Genomic DNA, 23909 nt, shown 5'->3' with positions numbered 1-23909 from the left:
AGACCATACAACTTTACGACCTGACAAGAAACCCAGGACTACTGATGCTACAAACAGGAAACACTCTCATCAAGACTGGCAGACATCGCATATACCACGCTATCGATTTAATCAAATACAAACCGCTTTTGGATAAAATTGAACTTGCCATCGACGGACTCAAAGTTCTCACCGACTCTACGGACATGACCTCTACGTTAAATTCAAAGTTTGAAGAAGTCCAACAAATTATTACCGAGCAAACAGTTTAGACAGAAAAGAAAAGCTTTAAATTTTTTAGGTTCCGCAATAAAAGCAATAACAGACAATTTAGACGAGAATGACTTGATGCAAATTAATAACGATATAAAAGATTTAGAACATACAAATCAAGATCTCATATGACAAAATAATATTCAAGTAAAAATTGAAAAACATTTGGAGAACCACGTAAAAAAAATCATTGAAACAATAAATGATGAGCAGAAAATTATCAAACAACAAATAATCGCAGATAGACAATCTCTAATCATTAGTAAACTTGTAAATCAAACGGTAATAAGACAGGTATTAAAAATTTCCATACTTATCGATCTTTTACAGAAACATTTAAATTCAATTTTCGAAGTAATTCAATTAGCAAAAATAAATGTAATTTCAAAATATTTCTTAAAACCAAACGAACTCAAATTTATCTTCGATAGATTAGAAGAGCAGAATTTAATGATACTGAACACAGATCAGGCCTACGATTATTTAGACATCCTCGCACTTTTCAAAGGAGCAATCCTATACCTCATCATGGGCGTACCACAGTTATCACCCAACACTTACGATAGCCTTTTACTCGAACCAATACCGATTAACGGAAAAATCATTAAACTACCATGGCGTCGAGCGGCCATCCATAAAAATCTAACCTACTTTCTAAAAGAGAACTGTCTGTCTGTCGAAGGAAAAACACTTTGCGAAGAATAAAACCTCCAAGACATTTCAGACGATGAATGTTTCCCAAAAATTATTAGAGGACTGCATGGCAAATGTATCTTTACAGAATACCACAATTCACACAAAATAAAACAACCCACAGACAACTATGTCATCGTGAAGAACGCCTCCGTTACACTGGCACTGCTTACACAACGAACGAAAGCTATCCGGAACAGTTTTGATATATTCCTCAAACTGCACTATCACCATCGACAAGTTAAAATTCATCAATACAACATTTTCGGCACACATTTTGCCAACCATAATACCTTTGGATGGAGTAAAGATTGAACAAGCTACGTTCGAATCAGAAATAGACCTTCAAGGACTAAAAAAGCTACACATTGACAACCGAGAACAGTTACAGATCCTGCAGAAAGAACATTCTCTCCAAACAGACACATGTTTGGGGTTATCTTCAGACACATGTTTGGGGTATCATTTCAGGCATATGCCTCCTTATCTACATCTTCTATAAAAGAAATACTCCATGTACAGAAACAAACCTGACAGTCAACATAAAAAACCGACATCCTCAGAGCAGGACGAGATCGATCATCGGAACATCGGATCGGGACGATCCAATCTCGAGGAGGGAGCAGTTAACAGCAAAATCACACGCTTGCCGATACCTTTCACCACTTGCAAACGTAGAGCAAGGAAGAACTTATAACCATATCACCGGACACCACTATCATCGGACTTCAACGACTTCGACGGCTAACAGACGAATGAATGCATCGGAATGCGCTGACGTAGGGACATAGAGACAGGTTAGCTAGGGTAGAAATAAGTTTGGAGAATAAAATAATTTTATTCTGTTTTAATTTAATTTTTTTTTTGTTGGAAGGTCAAAACCTTACTTTTACAAACGCCATTGAACACAGAATTATCACAAAGGATGATGTATTCATTCATTCGAAGTCTTATCGGTATCCGTTCTGTCATAGAACCGAGGTCCAACAACAGATTTCAAAAATGCTTGACCAGGGCATAATTAGGCCATCTAATAGCCCTTGGACTTCACTCGTCTGGATTGTTCCAAAGAAACTGGACGCATCCGGACAAAAGAAGTGGAGATTAGTCATAGATTATCGTAAGTTGAACGATAAAACAATCGACGATCGCTACCCAATCCCAAACACAACAGATATTTTGGATAAATTGGGTAGATGCATGTACTTCTCGACACTTAACCTGGCCTCTGGATTTCACCAGATAGAGGTTGATAAACGTGATATCGAGAAAACCGCTTTCAATGTCGGCAATTCCAACGCGTCATGGATAACGTGCTACGGGAACACATTGGTGTCCGGTGCCTAGTGTACATGGACGATATAATCGTGTTCTCAACTAGCCTGAAAGAACACTTGGACAATTTACGATTAATTTTCGATACACTAATAAAATAAAACCTACAAGTGCAACTCGACACAACGAACGAAAACTATCCGGAAAAGTGTTGATATATTTCTCAAACTGTACTATCACCATCGACAAGTTAAAATTCATCAATACAACATTTTCGGCACACATTTTGCCAACCATAATACCATTGGATGGAGTAAAAATTGAACAAGCTACGTTAGAATCAGAAATAGACCTTCAAGGACTAAAAAAGCTACACATTGACAACCGAGATCAGTTACAGATCCTGCAGAAAGAACATTCTCTCCAAACAGTCACAAGTTTGGGGTTATCTTTCATTTGTATCATTTCAGGCATATGCTTCCTTATCTACATCTTCTATAAAAGAAAAACTCCATATACAGAAACAAACCTGACAGTCAAAATAAAAAAAACCGATATCCTCAGAGCAGGACGTGATCGATCATCGGAACATCGGATCGGGACGATCCAATCTCGAGGAGGGAGCAGTTAACAGCAAAATCACACGCTTGCCGACACCTTTCACCACTTGCAAACGTAGAGCAAGGTAGAACTTATAACCATATCACCGGACACCACTATCATCGGACTTCAACGACTTCGACGGCTAACAGACGCCGAACATCGAGTTGCCGACGCAGCATTAACGCCAACCTAGACGTGGATCACACCGTCGTGTGAATGCATCGGAATGCGCTGACGTAGGGACATAGCGACAGGTTAGCTAGGGTAGAAATAAGTTTGGAGGTTAAAAACTCCCGAAAGTCAAATGCAAATTTAATTTATATATATATATATATATATATATATATATATATATATATATATATATATATATATATATATATATATATATATATATATATATATATATATATATATATATATATATATATATAAAACATATATATATATATATATATATATATATATATATATATATATATTCAGGCATTGGGCCGCTGAATTCTCGCAAAAGCCACACTGTCCGGAAGCAGTTCCGACGGAGCGAGTAGTGCCGCTCCCACCACCCAAATGCACTATACCACCCATTGGGGCTGATGCCAGTAATGTTCCAAATTACGGCAACTGGTCGCTTCACTATAGGATACGAGTCGTATTTCGTTTTCGTACCACGATTTTGGGCGGGCACCTGCGCCGAGCTCCCTTAGTAATGTCGAGTGATAACGGCTTGAAACGGCGAGATTACAACCGGTGCAGGGGTCTCCGTCCCGTAAATCCTGGCAGGCCTTCCAGTACGTTCCGAGTCCATTGCCTGGTGGGAGCCAGGCAGGAGTAGGATCAGATGTCTTTTCCTGACTTGCGCCGGTCGGGGGTGTCATAGTTGCCCATAAGCAGCTATGCCAGCTGTCCCTTGCCCAGTGCTCTGATCAATCCTTCTTTCTACCGAACACAAAAATATCAGTCATTCAATTTCATCTTATCCGTTTTGTGCGAGACTTCGTACACCGTTCGTCTCTCCGAGCTGTAGCGTTCAATTTCGTTTTCCGATTGCAAAATAAAACGAACGGGCATTACGATCATCTCTTTTCCTCTCTAGTGTAGAATCCTCGCAATCCTGTTCGCACTACTTTATGACGATTTTTTTCGCATTTTCCTTTTGTTCAATATCCATTGATTTTTAGTGGCAATGAACGACCGGAAAAAAATTCATTTGACCGGCAGTCGCTGTATGCTTCTGATGCGTATGTTCTGTTACAGCGTTTTGGTGGCTGGAGGCGCTTATTTTTGTTGTTGTTGTTGTTAATGTTTAGCGATTATGGAAAAGTAAGGTGTTGAAGCTGTTTGATTAATTCTTCATACATCTCTCAAAGCATCCATGGAGATCAAAGCATCGCGTTTGGACATGAGTAGTGTAGTTACATCTGCCAACGCGGCTAGCACTTTATGTTGCGCAGCTCGCGTCGCGGCGGTGCACAGTGGGGCGGCTCCATACAAATGCTGGCCAAGCGAAAAATTATCTTCAAATCATGGAAAATACATGGTTTTTATATAATTTTGGGACGCTGAGTACGAATTTGATATTATTTTTGCATGAAAATGCGTATTTTTGACGCCAGGGAAAATTTCATGTTTTTTATATATATTATATGAGGAAAATTTTACGTCGGCTTCAATCTTTTGGAAAATAAAATGCATGATGCTTGAAAGACTTCCATATGCCATAAAAAACATTAAATATTAATCAGTTATCAAGAAAAAGAAAAAAAAAATGAAAAATATGCTTCGTGTTGAAAATTACTTAAGACTTGTTTTTTTTTTCAAAGTGACTATTGATTCTTTTTATCGCATTCGCATTTTTTTCCATAAGCATTTTTTTCCATTCACTTTCACCTTCATCTTTATTTTTGTGTTCATTTTCAATACAGTTTTAATATCTTCAAGAAGGGTTTTCAAAATGCAGTTTCTAACGTCAAAATAACTATTCACTATTTGCTCTGTAGAAATTAGCAGGTGATGTATTATGTCATGGTTTATGTTTACACGATTGTTTTTACATGTGACTGGTAAGATATAAACTTAAAACATGATTTTGGTAGTCAGTGCTGGTGATCCAAAACATAAACAATGACTAGTTTTTGATACTTCGTAAATTATCGAAATATAGATCAGTTAAACTTGTAAATATGCAAATAGTGTGATTAATTATACTGAAACTTGTTCGAAAACGTTGTTATTATCAGACTAATATGAGCCATTTGTTATTATGTAGACGGTTCGCAGTGTACAATTCAAATTTACATTTTTGAAATTCCACATGTGCCGAACACTCGTTGTTTCTCTTCGAAAGAAAGGTACTCTGCGCAACTCTGCGCAAGATCGGACTAGATGCATCTTAAGGCATTTTTTCCAAGCTATCTTTTAAAACTAGTGCCAATAGTGCCAAACCCTGCAGTTCAAACTTTAAACGCTGTTTTAAAAAAAAAATGCGTAATTTTTTGATTCCGTCAATTTATACATATATACATTATCCAATGATGAGGATTATACATTATCCAATGATGAGGATTTATTCTCCACTATTTTATAGACAACTTTTACTTAGACGTCATCAAGATTCAAGTTACTCTTGGGGCTCCAGCAAATTTCGCAACATTGCATTTGTTTTTTCAAGAAAAACGCTAAAAAACGCTGACTCAGTACACTTTGAAAAATCATAGAAAATTCAAATTTTGTCGTAATGCTCTAAAAATTTGGATCCTGTCACTTCAATAGTATACAACTATAGGAAGAATATAATTGAAATGAAATTCTTATTTTCAATTTTGGGTCGATGGCCAGCGATTCCCCACTGTGCGGTGGTGTACTTTGTCCGAAGCTAATTTAGATTTTCGCATCGCTAAGTACAGGTCACACTCGATTATATATAGTCTCTGATTTTTTTCCACTATATATAATCGAATTTTATATATAATCTAATCAGAGAAAAAATGTATTTTATTCATTTTACATGAATGTTTTATTATTTTCGAATAAATAGGAAGAATTTTATTTTTGACTCATCCCCCTAAAAGTCAGCAAACACAGTTCTTATGAAAATTATACATATATCTTGTAGTTATTCTTGTAGTTATTCCTGGTGTCAAATGGAAAGAAAAAGTTAGATCAGTATATATTGATTTGTCAACTCGTTCGTTTTTTATTTCTCAAATTTTTGAAAATTTTCAAATTATTCGTTTATTCCTAATTTTTTTTAATTTCTTTTTTCTTATTTTTGTAATTTTTTTTATTAAGGTAATTTTATTTAGGGGTTTTCAATTTCTTTTAATTTTTAAATTCCAAAAACCAAAAAACCAAAATTTTTCATTGTTTTTAATTATTTTTTATTTTTTTCCCTTTTTATCAAGCGTAACGTATTTTCTGGATGTTCTCTTACGAAATGTTCGCTCTAGATCACATTTGAAATTTAAAAAAAAATTTTTTTGCTACTATATATACTGCCGTTCTTATGCACGCTGGGACAACTATGCTTGAAACGGCAGTATAATCGAGTTTGAAATTATATATAATAGAATCATATACATATAATCGAGTCAATATAAAATCGAGTCTCTATATAATCGAATCCGACCTTTATATCATCGGCCTAACAGATAGATACTTTTGAATTCGATAGTTATCAGGAGGCTAATTTTTCAGGTCAATTTGTATGCGGGAAATTCTTTTTCGTTATACATTTATAGTGTTCTCCATACATTGTTGATGATCCTATTCATGCATCAAACATCAATTTTGAAGTCCGCCTGCTTCGCCTTCGCCTTAATCCGCTCCTGGGTACCAGAAACAACTAACAACTCACAACTAAAATTGAGCTAGTTTCAACAATTCAATTTAGGTGGCCTCTAATGTTTCTGCTGATTTGCAATCTACCGTTAATTTTTTGCATCTAAAAAAACACAGTTTGTAAGACGGTTATCAACTAATACATCACAAAACTATCAACTCAATTGTAGAACGTGATTTGTCAGGGCATAAGGATTGTCTTTTTCCACTATTTATGCATAACGAATCAGAAAAAAAAATTGACTGAAAAATTAGCCTACTGATAACGATGGATATAAAAAGAATAGAGTATATATCGGCTTATCTGTTGGGCCAATGATATAAGCGAAGCAAGAATCTGAATAAGCTTCGGAAAAATATAAATTACAGCCGCGCGCAACGCAACATATGGTATAATGCTAGCCGCGTAGGCAGAAGTAAAAACACTACTTGTGCCTGTCGGCGCTTTGCGACGCATAACAACGACGGACTTCAGCATTTCGCGTGAAGAAATATTCAAACTATATCTCCACCTCATTTGTCCTCGAGCAATTATCGCTAAACAACAACAACAACAACAACAAACTTCTCCACCAAAAAATAACGTGCATCTGTAAGCAGTGCCCCAATCCCATCCGATGCAGCGAAAAAGCATTCATCGACCGTTTTTTGACCGTTCAGACAGCCAGTCAAGAACCCGTCGAGAACGAGAGAAACGAAAATAAAACACGCCACATGCTGCCGATCATACTCTAGTTTGCTCCGTTCAACATAAATTCAAATGATCGAGCGAGAGAGTTTTAAAATCGACTTCTCCGAAACTGCGTTCGCTATCGTTAGAAAAAAAATCGTCACACGAGAGAAAGAGAAAAACTTTTTTTTCGTTCGCCCGATCGTTTCTGTCGTTCAATTCAAACGAAAAAAGCATGTGCATTCATCGCAGTCACAATCAAATTTCGATCCCTTCTCAGGCACTGCCCTAGCCATGGCCTCACAGCATAGACCACCTTGACACCATTTGGGCGACTACTGCATTATGGATAAGGATAGCGGCTGGTAGGGGGACCCAATCAACAAGAATGCAGCAAAACAAAACCCTAGAGATGAGCGCAGATGGGTTGGAAAACCATTTGCGCGAGGTGGCATCCAGCGATCTCCACCGAGAAAAGTGGAGACGGATGCAGTGAAGGTCGCCTGCGAAGACGGTAAAGGCAGTACGCCTACCGGATCTACGCAAAACATCGCGGTGGCTGGTCTACAGCTATTAACGGCGGCCGGAAGACAGCGGGACACGCTACCGAGGGTAGTGGCATTGTCTGACCAGCTCGATGCTATAATCGAGTTTGCGAAAAGTTGCAGCAATACAACGAAGTACTTGAAACAGGCCATGTAGACTTAGGTCCTCCGTCGATACTGCGCAAAAGAAGCATACCGAGCTCGAAATGAAAGCTGCGGCTGAGGAGAAAGAGGAGACGAAGGTGACCGAGCTGGCGACGAAGTCGGTCCAAACGGACACCAGCACGTTTGCGGCGGTTTGTGCGGCAGGGCCAGCTGCCAAACGAACGCGACAGTCCCCGGGAGAGACGGCCTCCCGGGGCACAAAGAAGCGTTTAATCGCAAACAGCCCCCGGAGGCAGCCAAGGAGCAGAAGGCTCCAGGTAACCCGTGGGTAACGGTTCCGGGAAGGAGTAGGAACCAAAAAGTGGTGGCCAAAAACCGCACCCGGTTACAAATCCTGCGACGAAGAAAGTTCAAAATAAGGGCAACGCACTCATCCTTAAGACAGAAGAGTCAAAGTACTCGGAAGTCCTTAAGGCAATGAAAGGCGATGCGAAGCTTAAAGATCTGGGGGCAGATGTGCGTAGCATCCACTGATCCCGCAAGGAAGAAATAAGCTTTGAGCTCCGCAAAGAAGCCAGAAACAAGGGCCCAGCCTATCGGGCATTGGCCCAAGAGGCGCTTGGAGATGGAAAGGTTCGAGAACTCACGTCGCAGGTAACCCTACAAATTAAATACCTGGACGAGGTCACCGAGGCATGCGAAGTCGTGGATGTCCTCAGGGAGCAGTGCGAAGTGGTTGTGGCACCAGAGGCAGTTCGACTGCGCAAAGGCCCAGTAGGGACCCAGACCGTCACTGTCAGGCTTCGGTGGGCGGAGGACAGGCGTCAAAGGTAGCGAGGCTCAAAGTGGGTTGGTCAATGTGCCCACTCAGCATCTACCAGCCGCCGGAGGTTTTCTTTCGATGCTTCGAGCAAGGACACAAGTCCTTTAGCTGCAAGGAGCCTGACAGAAGCTCCCTTTGCAGGCGGTGCGGCGCTGCAGGCCACAAAAGCAAAGACTGTGTAGAGCCCCCGAAGTGCTTGGCGTGCGCCGGAAAGCGTGATGCAAAGCACATAATGGGAGGCCCGAGGTGCACGGCCGGTAAGCCGACTAGCAAGCCATGGGCGTGAGAGTGACACAGCTAAATTTGAACCACTGCTTCGCGGCTCAGCAACTGCTATACGAAGCAGTCACTGAGTCGTTGTCGGACATCGCCATAATCTCGGACCCCTACCGTATTCCTTTCGGAAACGGTAACTGTATTTCGGATGGGTCCGGTATGGCGGCAATATGGACGACGAGCAGGTTCCCGGTTCAGGAGGTAGTGTCAACCTCAAACAAAGGATACGCGGTTTCCAAGGTGAACGGAGTGTACTACTGCAGCTGCTATGCTCCGCCTCGTTGGTCTACCGAGCAGTTCACAAGGATGATCGACCGAACCACCGGGGAGCTTATCGGTCTATCACCATTGGTAGTGGCGGGCGACTTCAACGCATGGGCAACTGAGTGGGGAAGTCGACGCACAAACCAGAGAGGCCGGATCTTGTTGGAGGCTTTGGCGAAGCTCAACATAGATCTAGCCAACGTCGGCATGAAGAGCACCTTCAGTAGAAACGGCGCGGAGTCGATCATCGATGTGACGTTCTGTAGTCCAGGACTGATCACGAACTGGAGGGTACACGATGGCTACACTCATAGCGACCATCTGGCAGTCTGTTATAGCGTAGACTGTAAAACGAGACCGCATGTGGCGAGCAGTCTCTTCCGCATCCACGCACTCGGGACAGTTGGGGGAACCCGCATGCCCGAATCTGTGTAGATACTGCCTAAAGCAACCATGGCCTGACAGAATCTATGTCAGATGGAAGTTCACTTCTCCATGGCGCCTCCCGATCAATCCGGATGCATCCGGAATAAGTCGATGCGGCCATCTACCTTTCACGGATTGGACCACTCCTGCTGCCATCTGATTATCGAGAATGATCTTCTGGTACCTCGTATGCCCCTTGTTTCACGTTGATCGAAGCATTCTACGTCCTCCTTAATGGCTATGCTGATAGGCATCATGCCGGACAGGTCGCAGATTGCGTCGTATGACACAGTTCGATACGCGCTCGCAATTCTCAGGCACACGAGCCTGTAGGTACCTTCCAACTTACTCCGATGTTTAGTAGTACCTAGTGCTTTGGACCACACTGGCCCGCCGTATTTCAATATGGACGAAGTCACGCTAGCTATAAGTTTCCGCTTGCTGCCGTACACTGCTGAGCTATTGGACATCATGCGAGATAATGCTGCAATAACCATTGAAGCCCTCTTACAGGCATATTCGACATGGCTCCCGAAGGCGAGCTTGTCATCGATCATCACCCCCAGCAGCTTCAGGGAGTGCTTAGAGGCGATGGTGCAATTCCCGACACTGATCAACACCTGTTGCTTTGACTTGCGGTTATTGGCAACTGAAATCTCCGTCTTATGATGCGCCAGCTCCAGTTTTTTGGAGCGCATCCAGTCCTCGACGACGCTTATAGGGTGCGAAGTCGTCAACTCCACCTCCTCGATCGACTCGCCGTAGACCTCAAGTGTGATGTCATCCGCAAATCCAACGATCACAACCCCTTGGGGGAACTTTAGTTTCAGCACTTCATCGTACATGATATTCCACAGTACCGGGCCCAGGATGGAACCTTGTGGAACCCCTGCGGTAGTTGGGACACATTTTTGACCCTCGTCTGTGCTGTAAACTAGCACACGATTCTGGAAATAATTTTCCAGAATCCTGTACAAAGACACCGGAATGTCTACTTTCCGAAGCGAGTGGGCTATGGAATTCCAGCTATCACTATTGATTGCATTTTTCACGTCCAACGTGACGATTGCACAATAGCGAATGTCCCATCTTTTACGCTGGAGTGCTACCTCTGCTGTTTTGGTGACGAACAGAATAGCATCCACCGTAGACTTGCCTTTTCGGAAGCCGAACTGGTTACTCGACAGACCGTTTGCACTTTCGGTGTACCTAACCAGTCTATTGAGAACAACCTTCTCGAGCACCTAACCCGCCGTATCGAGCAGACATATCGGTCTGTATGCCGACGGGTCACCAAGTGGTTTCCCTGTCTTCGGCAATAAGACCAGCTTCTGTCGCTTCAATCTCTCTAGGAATGTACAGTCATACAGGCACTTCTGCATGACTTCCCGAAACAGTCTGGGGGCCTTTTGATGGCCTTCTTCACAGCCAGATTCGGAATCCCATCCAATCCCGGTCTCACCTTTAGGGAGTTAGCCTTGCTCACCTTCAGCGAGTTGGCGATCACGATGAGTTCCTCATTCTTAACCGTTTCCGCCTCCTCTGCCTAGGCACGGCTAACGCCGTCACTCATATATTGAGTGTTCGGCAGGTTGGCCGACTACCTCTGGTCTGAGTTTGAGATACTGGAACGTCGGTGATGTGACTCGCCAGCCAGGCCAAGGACTTGGCTCGTGGCGTGGAAAGAGTCCCTCTATGATCCGCTCAAGCATCGCTGGTGATTTTTCTGCGGGCGCCATCGCACCCTTGGTCTTGGCCATCACCATCCTATAGGCGTTACCCCACGGGTTAGTGTTGGCACTAGAGTACAGTCTTTTGAAGCACGCACGTTTACTAGCTTTTATTGCTCTTTTAAGCGCCGCTCTAGCGGAATTGAATGCCCCTCGGGGATCTTCCCTTTCTTCGTCGGTTCGCGCACGTTGAATCCTTCTACTCGCTTGAAGACACGCTCTTGGCTGGTGGCCTTCCATGCCTAGGCTTGCGGTTCCTAGGCATAGTGGCGTCGCACGCCTGCGAAAGTATGGCATTAAGTTGAGCAGCGCTCGGGTTATGAATTCTGCCCGCCTCGTGTTCTCGTCTAATTGCTTCCGCAAATATCTCATCGTTGAAGTGTTAAATCCTCCACCCGCGAGGAGCTGGAGTGTTAATTCTGCTCGCCACATGCGGTCTCGTATTACAGTCGACACTATAACAGAACGCCAGGTGGTCGCTATGAGTGTAGCCATCGTGTACCCTCCAGTTCGTGATCAGTCCTGGACTACAGAACGTCACATCGACGATCGACTCCGCGCCGTTTCTACTGAAGGTGCTCTTCATGCCGACGTTGGCCAGATCTATGTTGAGCTTCGCCAAAGCCTCCAACAAGATCAGGCCTCTCTGGTTTGTGCGTCGACTTCCCCACTCAGTTGCCCATGCGTTGAAGTCGCCCGCCACTACCAATGGTGATAGACCGATAAGCTCCCCGGTGGCTCGGTCGATCATCTTTGTGAACTGCTCGGTAGACCAACGAGGCGGAGCATAGCAGCTGCAGTAGTACACTCCGTTCACCTTGGAAACCGCGTATCCTTTGTTTGAGGTTGACACTACCTCCTGAACCGGGAACCTGCTCGTCGTCCATATTGCCGCCATACCGAACCCATCCGAAATCCAGTTACCGTTTCCGGAAGGAATACGGTAGGGGTCCGAGATTATGGCGATGTCCGACAACGACTCAGTGACTGCTTGGTATAGCAGTTGCTGAGCCGCGAAGCAGTGGTTCAAATTTAGCTGTGTCACTCTCACGCCCATGGCTTGCTAGTCGGCTTACCGGCCGTGCACCTCGGGCCTCCCATTATGTGCTTTGCGTCACGCTTTCCGGCGCACGCCAAGCACTTCGGGGGCTCTACACAGTCTTTGCTTTTGTGGCCTACAGCGCCGCACCGCCTGCAAAGGGAGCTTCTGTCAGGCTCCTTGCAGCTAAAGGACTTGTGTCCTTGCTCGAAGCATCGAAAGAAAACCTCCGGCGGCTGGTAGATGCTGAGTGGGCACATTGACCAACCCACTTTGAGCCTCGCTACCTTTGACGCCTGGCCTCCGTCCACCGAAGCCTGACAGTGACGGTCTGGGTCCCTACTGGGCCTTTGCGCAGTCGAACTGCCTTTGGTGCCACAACCACTTCGCACTGCTCCTTGAGGGCATCCACGACTTCGCATGCCTCGGTGACTTCGTCCAGGTATTTAATTTGTAGGGTTACCTGCGACGTGAGTTCTCGAACCTTTCCCTCGAACCCACACTCCCTGAGGTTGGTCACCTTAGGGGTTTGGTTGCAAATTTCCTCTTCACCTGAAAGAAAAAAATGTATTATATATATATATATATATATATATATATATATATATATATATATATATATATATATATATATATATATATATATATATATATATATATATATATATATATATATATATATATGTATGTAAAAAAATATATATAAATATATATATATATATATATATATATATATATATATATATATATATATATATATTATATAAATATATATATATATATATATATATATATATATATATATATATATATATATATATATATATATATATATATATATATATATATATATATATATATATATATATATATATATATATATATATGTATATATATATATATATATATATATATATATATATATATATATATATATATATATATATATATATATATATATATATATATATATATATATATATATATATATATATATATATATATATATATATATATATATATATACATATATATATATATATATATATATATATATATATATATATATATATATATTTATATATATACATATATATATAAATATATATATATATATATATATATATATATATATATATATATATATATATATATATATATATATACATATATATATATATATATATATATATATATATATATATATATATATATATATATATATATATATATTTATATATATATATATATATATATTTATATATATATATATATATATATATATATATATATATATATATATATATATTTTTTTTTTTTTTTTTTTTTTTTTTTGTTTCAGGTGGAGGGGAAATTTGCATCCAAACCCCTGAGGTGACCAACCTCAGGGAGTGTGGGGTTGGTTTGAATCAGTGACCGGACCCACTAAAACCCCTCCAGTCTCCAGCCCATAATACTCCCCGGGACCACCGCTAGGTATTGCTTCGGGGAGCGGCTTTTGTGCTCTGTACACCCTCTTGGTTCTATAGATCTCTTTGCTAACTTAGCTAACTAACCTGGAGACTGGCAGTTAGCTAACACTGGCGTGTCGGTGGTCAACCTGTCGCCTGTTTTGCAATTCTAAAACTATTTGAGAGGCGGCTGTACAAACCGCCCTCCAAATGTTTGGGTCTTTACACATCCTCCGAACTAGGTTGTCCGGAGTGGTGTCTGGCCCGCTCACTACCATCATGTCGCTCCGCGCATGCACAAAACGAGGGCACACGAAGAAGACATGCTCAGCAGTTTCTTCCGCATCCGCACACTCGGGACACATGGGGGACCCCGCATGCCCGAATCTGTGTAGATACTGCCTGAAGCAACCATGACCTGACAGAATCTGTGTCAAGTGGAAGTTAACTTCTCCATGGCGCCTCCCGACCCATCCGGATACGTCCGGAATAAGTCGATGCGTCCATCTACCCTTTGCGGAATTGGACCATTCCTGCTGCCATCTGATCATCGAGAATGACCTTCTGGTGCCTCGTATACCCCTTGTGTCACGTTGATCGAAGCATTCTACGTCCTCCTTAATGGCTATGCTGATGACATCATACCGGACAGGACGCAGATTGCGTCGTATGACACCATCATGTCGCTCCGCGCATGCACAAAACGAGGGCACACGAAGAAGACATGCTCAGCAGTTTCTTCCGCATCCGCACACTCGGGACACATGGGGGACCCCGCATGCCCGAATCTGTGTAGATACTGCCTGAAGCAACCATGACCTGACAGAATCTGTGTCAAGTGGAAGTTAACTTCTCCATGGCGCCTCCCGACCCATCCGGATACGTCCGGAATAAGTCGATGCGTCCATCTACCCTTTGCGGAATTGGACCATTCCTGCTGCCATCTGATCATCGAGAATGACCTTCTGGTGCCTCGTATACCCCTTGTGTCACGTTGATCGAAGCATTCTACGTCCTCCTTAATGGCTATGCTGATAGGCATCATACCGGACAGGACGCAGATTGCGTCGTATGACACTGTACGGTACGCGCTCACAACCCTCAGGCACATGAGCCTGAAGGTACTTTTCAGTTTTCGACGATGACTGTTGGTACCTAACGCTTTGGACCACGCTGGCCCACCATACCTAAGTATGGACGAAACCACGGTGGCAAGAAGTTTACGCTTGCTGCCATATACCGCTGAGCTATTGGACATCATTCGAGATAGTCCTGCAGCGGCCGCTGAAGCCCTCTTACAGGCATAGTCGACGTGACTCTTAAATGTGAGCTTATCGTCAACCATAACCCCCAAGAGCTTCAAGGAACGCCTTGGGGTAATGGTGCAGTCACCGACTCTGACCACCGCCTGTTGCTCTAATTTGCGGTTGTTCACAACCGTAACCTCCGTTTTATGGTGCGCTAACTCCAGTTTCCTAGAGTGCATCCAGTCTTCGACCTTGCGTATGCAGTGCGCGGCCGTCAACTCGACCTCTTCGATCGACTCGCCGTAGACCTCTAGCGTGATGTCGTCTGCGAAACCGACGATCACAACCCCTACAGGGAACTTTAGTTTCAACACCCCGTCATACATGACATTCCACAACACCGGGCCCAGGATGGAACCTTGCGGTACCCCTGCGGTGATTGGGACGCACTTCTGACCCTCCTCCGTGTTGTAAACTAGTACCCGATTCTGGAAATAATTTTCCAAAATCTTGTACAACGACACCGGTACGTGGATGCTCCTAAGCGCGAGCGCTATGGAGTCCCAACTGGCGCTATTGAATGCATTCTTCACGTCAAGCGTGACGATTGCGCAATAGCGAATGCCCCAACTCTTACGCTGGAGTGCTACCTCTGCCGTCTTGGTGACAGAGAGAATAGCATCCAGCGTGGATCTACCTTTCCGGAAGCCGAACTGGTTACTTGCCAGACCGTTTACACCCTCTGTGTACTTCACCAGTCTGTTGAGGATAATCCTCTCAAGCACCTTGCCCGTAGTGTCCAGCAGACAGATAGGTCTGTATGCCGATGGGTCCCCTGGCGGTTTCCCAGCCTTCGGCAACAGCACCAATCTCTGTCGCTTCCACCTGTCCGGAAAGAGGCAGTCATCCAGGCACTTCTGCATGACTGCTCGAAATAGATCAGGGGCCACTTTCATGGCCGTCCTGATGGCCAAGTTCGGGATTCCATCCGGTCCCGGTGCCTTGCTCACCTTTAGGGAGTTGGCGATCACGATGAGTTCCTCATTCGTAACCCTTACCTCCTCCACAACCTCTGCACGGCTGCCGTCTCTCACGGATTGGATGCCCGGCAGGTTGGCCGACCATCCCTGGTCTGTGTCTGAGATACTGGAACGTCGGACGTGAGACTCAGCAACCGGAGGCCAAGGATTTGGCTCGTGTCGTGGAAAGAGTCCCTCGATGATGCGCTCCAGCATCGCTGGTGATCGCTCTGCAGGCGCCAACACGCCTTTGGTCTTCGCCATTACGACTCTGTAGGCGTTGCCCCACGGATTCGTATTGGCACTCGCGCATAGCCTATCGAAGCAGGCCCTTTTGCTCGCCTTTATCGCACTTTTAAGCGCCGATCTTGCAGATCCGAATACTACACGGCGCTCTACCCTCTGTGCATCGGTACGTGCACGTTGCAACATCCGTCTTGCACGGAGGCACGCGCTACGGAGGTCCGCTATCGCGTCGGTCCACCAGTATACCGGTGACTTACCATTCCTAGGTTGGCGGGTCCTAGGCATGGTGGCGTCGCACGCCCGCGATAATGTGGCAACTAATTGGTCAGCACTCGGGCGGAGCCAACTGCCCCCCTCGCGCTCTCTTCTCATTGCTTCTGCAAATACCTCGGCATCGAAATGCGATGTCTTCCACCCGCGGACGGTCGGAGTATTGGCTCTACCCGTCGCCTGCCGCCTCACGTTCTGGACTACGCTATAGCAGACCGACTGGTGGTCACTATAGGTGTAGCCATCGTCTACCCTCCAGTTCACGATCAGTCCTGGGCTGGAGAACGTCACGTCGATGATCGACTCCGCACCATTTCTGCTGAATGTACACTTGGTTCCAACGTTGGCCAGATCTAGGTTGAGCTTTGCCAAAGCTTCCAACAAGATCTGACCCCTCCGGTTCGTGCGGCGGCTTCCCCACTCAACAGCCCAAGCGTTGAAGTCGCCCGCCACTACTAAGGGTGTTAGTCCCGTCAGCTCCATGGATGAACCTTTCGATAGACCAACGCGGCGGAGCATAACAACTGCAGTAGAACACTCCGTCCACCTTGGCAACCGCGTATCCTTCATTTGAGGTTGACACAACCTCCTGAACCGGGAACTTGCTGGTCGTGCATATGGCCGCCGAACTGGACTTATCTGCAACCCAATTACCGTTTCCGGGAGGAATGCAGTAAGGGTCCGATACGATTGCGATGTCCGACCGCGACTCAGACGCTGCTTGGTATAGCAGCTGCTGTGCCGCATAGCAATGGTTCAGGTTCAATTGTGTCACCCTCAAGCCCGTGGTTTCGTGGCCGCCTTACCGGCTGGGCACCGTGGGCCTCCCATAAAGTGCTTGGCGTCCCGTTTTCCAGTACATACCAAGCACTTGGGAGGCTCCCCGCAGTCTTTAGCTTTATGGCCAGCACCACCACAACGCCTACATAACTGGCTCCTATCGGGCCCCTTGCAGGGACTTGTGTCCTCCCTCGAAACACCTGAAGCAAACGTCCGGCTGCTGGAGTATGCTCAGGGGACATACTGACCAGCCAACCTTAAGTTTGGCTGTCTTCAGGGCCAGAGTTGCATCGGCCGATGCAAGCCGGAAAGTGGCCACCTGGGTCCCCGCTGGACCCTTTCGGAGGCGAATTACCTCCGCACATCCGCTCCCAGATCCTTGAGCTGGGTTTCGCCTCTCATTTTCTTCAAGACTTCGGAGTACTTGGACCCCTCCGTCTTGAGTATGAGGGCGTCGCCCCTGCTTCGCGCCTTCTTTCCCATTTTTGGACGATTTGTCGCCTTCTCGTCGTTGCGCTTGCTGTCTTTTTGGCGCTTCCTTCCTCCCACGGTCACCCAAGGGTTCGGCAGACTTTTCGGCGGACTTGGAGGCCGTTGGTGTGCTATCTCGCGGGCTTAGCACAACCAACCGTTTCTTGCTGTTCTCGGGGGCTTCCCCCGGAGACTGCCTTGCTCTTTTTGCGGCTGACCCAGAGGCGCAAACCGCTGCAAACGTGCAGGTGTCCGTTTGGACCGACTTCGTCGCCCTTCCGGTCACCTCCGTTGCATTCTTCTCTGCAGCCACCGCTCTTGCCTTGAGCTCGGCGTGCTCCTTCTTCGCAGCATCGACGGAGGACCGAAGCATGTAGAGAGCCTGCTTCAGGTACTTCGTCGTGTTGGTGCGACTTTTCGCAAACTCGATTATGGCATCGAGCTGCTCCGACAGCGCTACTACCTTCGGTAGCGTGTCTCGCTGTCTTCCGACCGCCTTTATCAACAGTGGACCAGCCACTGCGATGTCTTGCGTCGATCCGGTAGGCGTACTGCCTTTGCCGTCTTCGCAGGCGTCCTTTACTGCATCCATCTCCGCCTTCCATGGCTAGGGGCGGCTGCCATAGCGCCTTATGAGCAACTATGACACCCCCGACCGGCGCAAGTCAGGAAAGGACATCTGATCCCACTCCTGCCCGGTTCCCACGGTTCCCATGGCCAGCCAATTTACCCACAGCTCGGGCGAGCCGTGAAAACAAAAATTATCGGAGAAACGAAAGAAATTATTATCGCCTCCGGAAATCCCAATTCATGGGAAGACATCAAAGATCCTAAACTTGTACGACGATCGTCGCGAACTGACATTGCATATACAATCGCTGTTTCATACTAAACAAGGTAAAAAACACTTACCGAATTTTACAACAAAATCAAAGGAGTAGACACATCCATGAAAGCAACCGCTGCTAACATGGATGACTATAAAAACGTAAGGAAGGCAATCAATCTGTACATATAAAAATGCAGTCCGGTCTGTCTGTCTGTCTGATCCATATAGGCCCGGAAACTACCGAACAACAAATGGAGGTTTTTAGGAGCAAGAAATATTTCTGTAATAGATTGACACTCTTCTCCTGACACACCCCTCCTCTTCCGGAAGGGAGGGCTTCCATACAAATGAAACAAATTTCTGTGTAACACGAGTTCCAATCAACCAAATGGAAGCCAATCTGGCATGTGGAAACTTTTGGGGGTAAGAAAGGTTTCTATGATGATATGACACCCCTCCTTATTCTAGAAGGGGGAGGGTCCATATGAATTTCTTTATAACTCGAGAATTAATCAAGCAAATTTGACACATGGAGGTTTTTGGGGAGAGTATTATTTCTATGATGGTTCGACTCCCACAAATTTTAACCCATAAACACAAATTTTAACATAACTTTAAAACTAATGAAGCAAATGGAACCAAATTTGGGGAGTGAGAATTTACGAGTACAAGAAATGATTCGATGATGGTTGGACACACCTTCCAACATAAGAGGTGGGGAGGTGGTCCATAACCTTAGAGGCCGGAAATTGACTCCATATGCCATTTTGAAATCCAAGATGACTTCCGGTTTCTGGAAAACTGCCAACAATGGCCGAACACTACCCAATTTAAGTTTTTTCAAAATAAAGGTGATGCAAATAGACCAGATGCTGACTCTACATACCATTTCAAAATCCAAGATGACGACTTCCGGTTTCTGTAAAACAGCCGAAAATGGCCAATTTCCCTTAATTTGGGTATTTTCGTAATCGGGATGCTGCATAGAATCGACCACAGACACCATTTTGAAATCGAAGATGACGACCTCCGGCTTCTGAGAAATAGCCTAAAATGACCAAACTCGGTATGGGTATTTTCTGAACCTGAATAATGCCTATACGCCAAGAATTGACTCCACATGCCATTTTGAATTCTAAGATGGCAACTTATGGTTTCAGGAAAACAGCTCAAAATGGCCGAATACCACCTAATATCGATATTATCGGAACCATAATGATGTCCAGAGGCCAGAAATTAACTTCAGATGCTATCGAATAGGCGGATGAAGTTTGCCAGGTCGGGTAAGAAACATATATTTCAACCAAACACGACAATTATCCAGGCAACCTCAAAAACACAATATGATTGGCGACTTCTGGCGGTGGAGAAAGCATTACCTGAGAGTTGGTGGTGTGAAGTGCTGCTGAAAATAAAAATTAAATCAAAATCAACAGAACCTCGCATGTTAAATGAAAAATAGTTTTTCGCGGAACCCATTTTTTGCGTAACGTGATTGAAAATTAATCCTCCACTTTGAATTTTACTTTGCGCGCATTACGCAGCCACGTTGCCCCGGGGAGGCGCAGTAGCAACGACCCACACGCATCGCAGCATGCATTGCAAATTTCAATTAGTAAAAAAAATTTAACAAGCGAGGGCAGAAAATTTAATAGTTGAATTGGAAAATAGAAATATTCTGCTAATGAGATTTTTTACTTTTACACTAGAACTAGTTTAATAAATTACTTCAAATAAATAAGTTTATCGGAACTGATTGTTAGCACAGCGAACAGGCCATTCAGCAGTGCATATAGTCAATCCAGCCCATTCTACTGCATGGTGTAAGGTGGGAGAAATAACGTGAACTTTCCGGAACGCTACTAAACCACTATGAATACAGTGTATTTGATCAATCTTTTTAGTTTGTTTTCTAACCGTTGTCGAGTATATAATTTCTATAAGTTGTATCTAAAGTGTTAATAATCAGGGTTTCTATAAATAATGTCCGTGACGTTTTCGCTAGCCACGTGTGTAATTTTTGTGTCCTTTTCTCACTTCGCTCGCCGCTTTGTGGATATTACGGTACGGTAGCAATTGTGCCCCGCTGCGCTGACCGTTTAGATTTTAGGTCGGCAGCGAGCCTGTTTACATTTTTTAGAGGCAACGCTCGCCTACTCGCCTCTACGTGTTTTCTGTGTAGAAAGTGTCCAGTAGTGTGATATTAAAGAGAACTCTTCTCAGTGGTCTGGCTGACACTCGGGATATTGTTTCACTTGTGGAACCTGTCAGATCATCAAATAGGTCTGACTCTAATGTTTACGCTTTCCATAGATGCATTAAAAAAATTAATAAGTGCTGGATTGTTGATTGGCTTGAAATCTGTTTCTGGATGAAATGTAAGCTCGATTTTATTCAAATCTCACCATGCTTCTTTGGGTAACTGCTCGTATGATTCGCCTCGTTTCTATCGATCCTCAAAACTTTCCACGGTTGCTTCTTAACGAACTCGAACGAGCTCAAACAATATACCTCCTTCACGTTCAACAGAAGCATTTCCACGAAGATCGGGAGCGCCTACGTCAAAGGGGAGAAGTTAGCTCATCTAGCAGTCTGCATCAATTGAAGCCGTTCTTTGACCGAAACGGTGTGCTTAGGGTGGGCGGTAGATTGCGACAATCGGGACTTAGCTACGATATGCCTCATCCCTTATTGTTACCTCGTCATTCTATTTTTACCTCATTGATCTAAACCCATGATCATATCACACATCATCACTGTGGTCCGCAAACTCTACTTTCAATATCCCGCGGACGTTTTGGGATAGTCAGGGGAGCTAGTGCAGCTAGAAAAATCTACCGCCAATGTGTGACCTGCGCTCGCGCTAGTCCAATACCTTTGGCTCAGCAAATGGGCCAGCTACCATCCGAACGAGTTCAACTCAATCCACCGTTTGCTATTACCGGCGTGGACAATGCGGGACCAGTCAGTATTGTTAGCCGAAGAACCAGAGGAGCAAAGCAAAGTAAAGGATACATAGCACTATTCGTCTGCTTCTCAACTAAAGCAGTTCATATGGAAGCCGTGTCTGATCTCACTACTACAGGATTCTTAGCTGCATTCACACGCTTTCATAGTCGGTATGGTTTGCCAGCAAAAATGTTTCCGGACAATGCGACGACGTTTCGTGCAGCAGCTAAGCATCTGCGAGAAATGTACAAACTGATCAATTCCTCGCAACACAATGATAGAGTAATCGACTTCATGACCGATAAGGGCGTGGAGTGGAATTTCATCCCTGCTCGCTCACCGCACAATGGAGGAATATGATAATCGGCAATTAAGGTTGCAAAGCAACACTTGGTTAACATTACTAGTAAATATATTTTTACATTTAAGGAGCTATCAACCTTGATTGCGCAAGTAGCTGCCACCATGAACTGGAGACCTATCACCAGAGCTCCGAAATCTCACATTCAATGCCTGGAATACACCTGAAATGAAGCTAACTGTGCACTCACTCTCACCCTTTGCAGTGATAGTGAATTGAATCTAGTTACCCTTACCCCAAATTTAACGTTTTACTGATTCGGCTGGTGTTACTTTTTGTCATGCTTTGCCATTCATTCGTTCAAGAAAGTAATGAATGATATCAAACTTATAGCGCCTATTTAGTTTCGTCAGGCTACAGCAAGCATTGGGTGCTCTACAGGATGAAGCATGATTCTATAAATCGGTGTTACTAAAAAACCATGTTACAAGAAACTAATGGCTTATTGTTTTTTCAGCACCAGAAATTGGAAAACCAGTATCAATCCAGCGAATTGATAGAGTTTTGAACAGAGACTTCAGTCAAGCAAGCGCAAAGTACTTTATATTTGAACGAACGAGAGATTCACACTGCTATCGGCACGGTAAAAAGTTTTGGCAGAGCATGCTGTATGAGGGATAGGATAGATTTAAATAGCTGGAAATATTGTATTCTGAATGCTCTTATTATTCGCCTTCACACAGTTCTGTCACTTTTTCCGAACTCTGCCTATCACACCCATTTCGGAATGCCCAATGGATGCCCAACCGCTCCCCCATGCTCACCTACTCATCGGGCGAGCGCTTACAACTGTCCCAGAAATCAACATGTTGGAGCGCCAGATCTCATCCATGTCACGATGGCAGTTTATTCAGCGCCTTTCGCAGGAGCTTCGCAGTAGATGGCAGAAGGAATACGTACTTTCTTTGCAGCGAATGACGAAGTGGCAGCGATCATCTTCAAATGTGGCCATTGGAGATGTTGTTCTTTTAGTGGATGGTGAATCAAAACCAACGCAGTGGCCTTTAGGAAGAATTGTTGAAACTTTTCCAGGAGCAGATGGACTTATCAGGGTTGTTGAGGTCTAAACATGTAGTGGCATCACTCGACGCGACGTAAGAAAGTTAAAGATTATACCCTTAGACGTTGATGAGTTTGTGCCTAGAAGACTGAGATCTGAAATTCCCGGAGGGATTTCGGTGGGCGGTTTTTGTTCGCGCAACATCTCTGGATGACCCCCATTCGTGCAGTTTACCCATGCAGCTAATCTATTTTATACACGGTTGATAGAACGATAACACCGTTTCTGCCCATCTATAGTTGTGCCACTTTAGACTTCCTGATCTCATTCGCAGATAGTTAATAAAACCAAATTACTACTTCAGCATACACGCGTTTTTTTTCTAACCGTCGCCATTCCGAGTTTTTAAGAGACTTTCGCATTTTTTCGGGCTCTGGCCACTCCAACAATCTTGAATTTTAAAATGGTGATATCCGGTGTCTGGCAAACAGCCGGAAATGACCAAATACCACCCAATATGAGTATCTCCGGAGCCAGATTTTTGCAAGAAGCTAAAAATTGACCTCAGACACCATTATGAATTGTAGGATGGCAACATGTGGTTTCTGAAAAACAGCCAAAAATGGTCAATTTCCGTCTAACATGAGTATCTCTGGATCTATAATGATACATAGCAACTGAGATCGACCACAAACCCCATTTTGGATTCTAGGTTGGCGGTTTCCGGTTCCTGGGACACAGCCGA

At 44.2% G+C, this 23909-nt stretch overlaps 1 protein-coding gene across 7 annotated transcripts in view; it reads left to right on the top strand.

The window, feature by feature from the left end:
- Positions 1-23909, top strand: part of LOC129722961 (coiled-coil domain-containing protein AGAP005037-like) — a 1195377-nt gene that overhangs the window by 728043 nt on the left and 443425 nt on the right. For 3 of the 7 annotated variants that reach the window (XM_055676850.1, XM_055676848.1, XM_055676847.1), the window contains one exon: positions 22622-22687. The exons of 3 other annotated variants lie outside the window; for them this stretch is intronic. In XM_055676850.1, coding sequence (XP_055532825.1) covers positions 22622-22672 — 51 coding nt within the window. In that variant the 3' untranslated portion in view covers positions 22673-22687. Of the gene's footprint in view, positions 1-22621; positions 22691-23909 lie in introns of those variants that run through there. One more of the 7 variants, XR_008727687.1, reaches the window with a different exon arrangement.

This window comes from Wyeomyia smithii, chromosome 2, assembly GCF_029784165.1.
Source record: "Wyeomyia smithii strain HCP4-BCI-WySm-NY-G18 chromosome 2, ASM2978416v1, whole genome shotgun sequence".
NCBI lineage: Eukaryota > Metazoa > Arthropoda > Insecta > Diptera > Culicidae > Wyeomyia > Wyeomyia smithii.
This window is presented reverse-complemented; position numbering and strand designations above follow the sequence as displayed.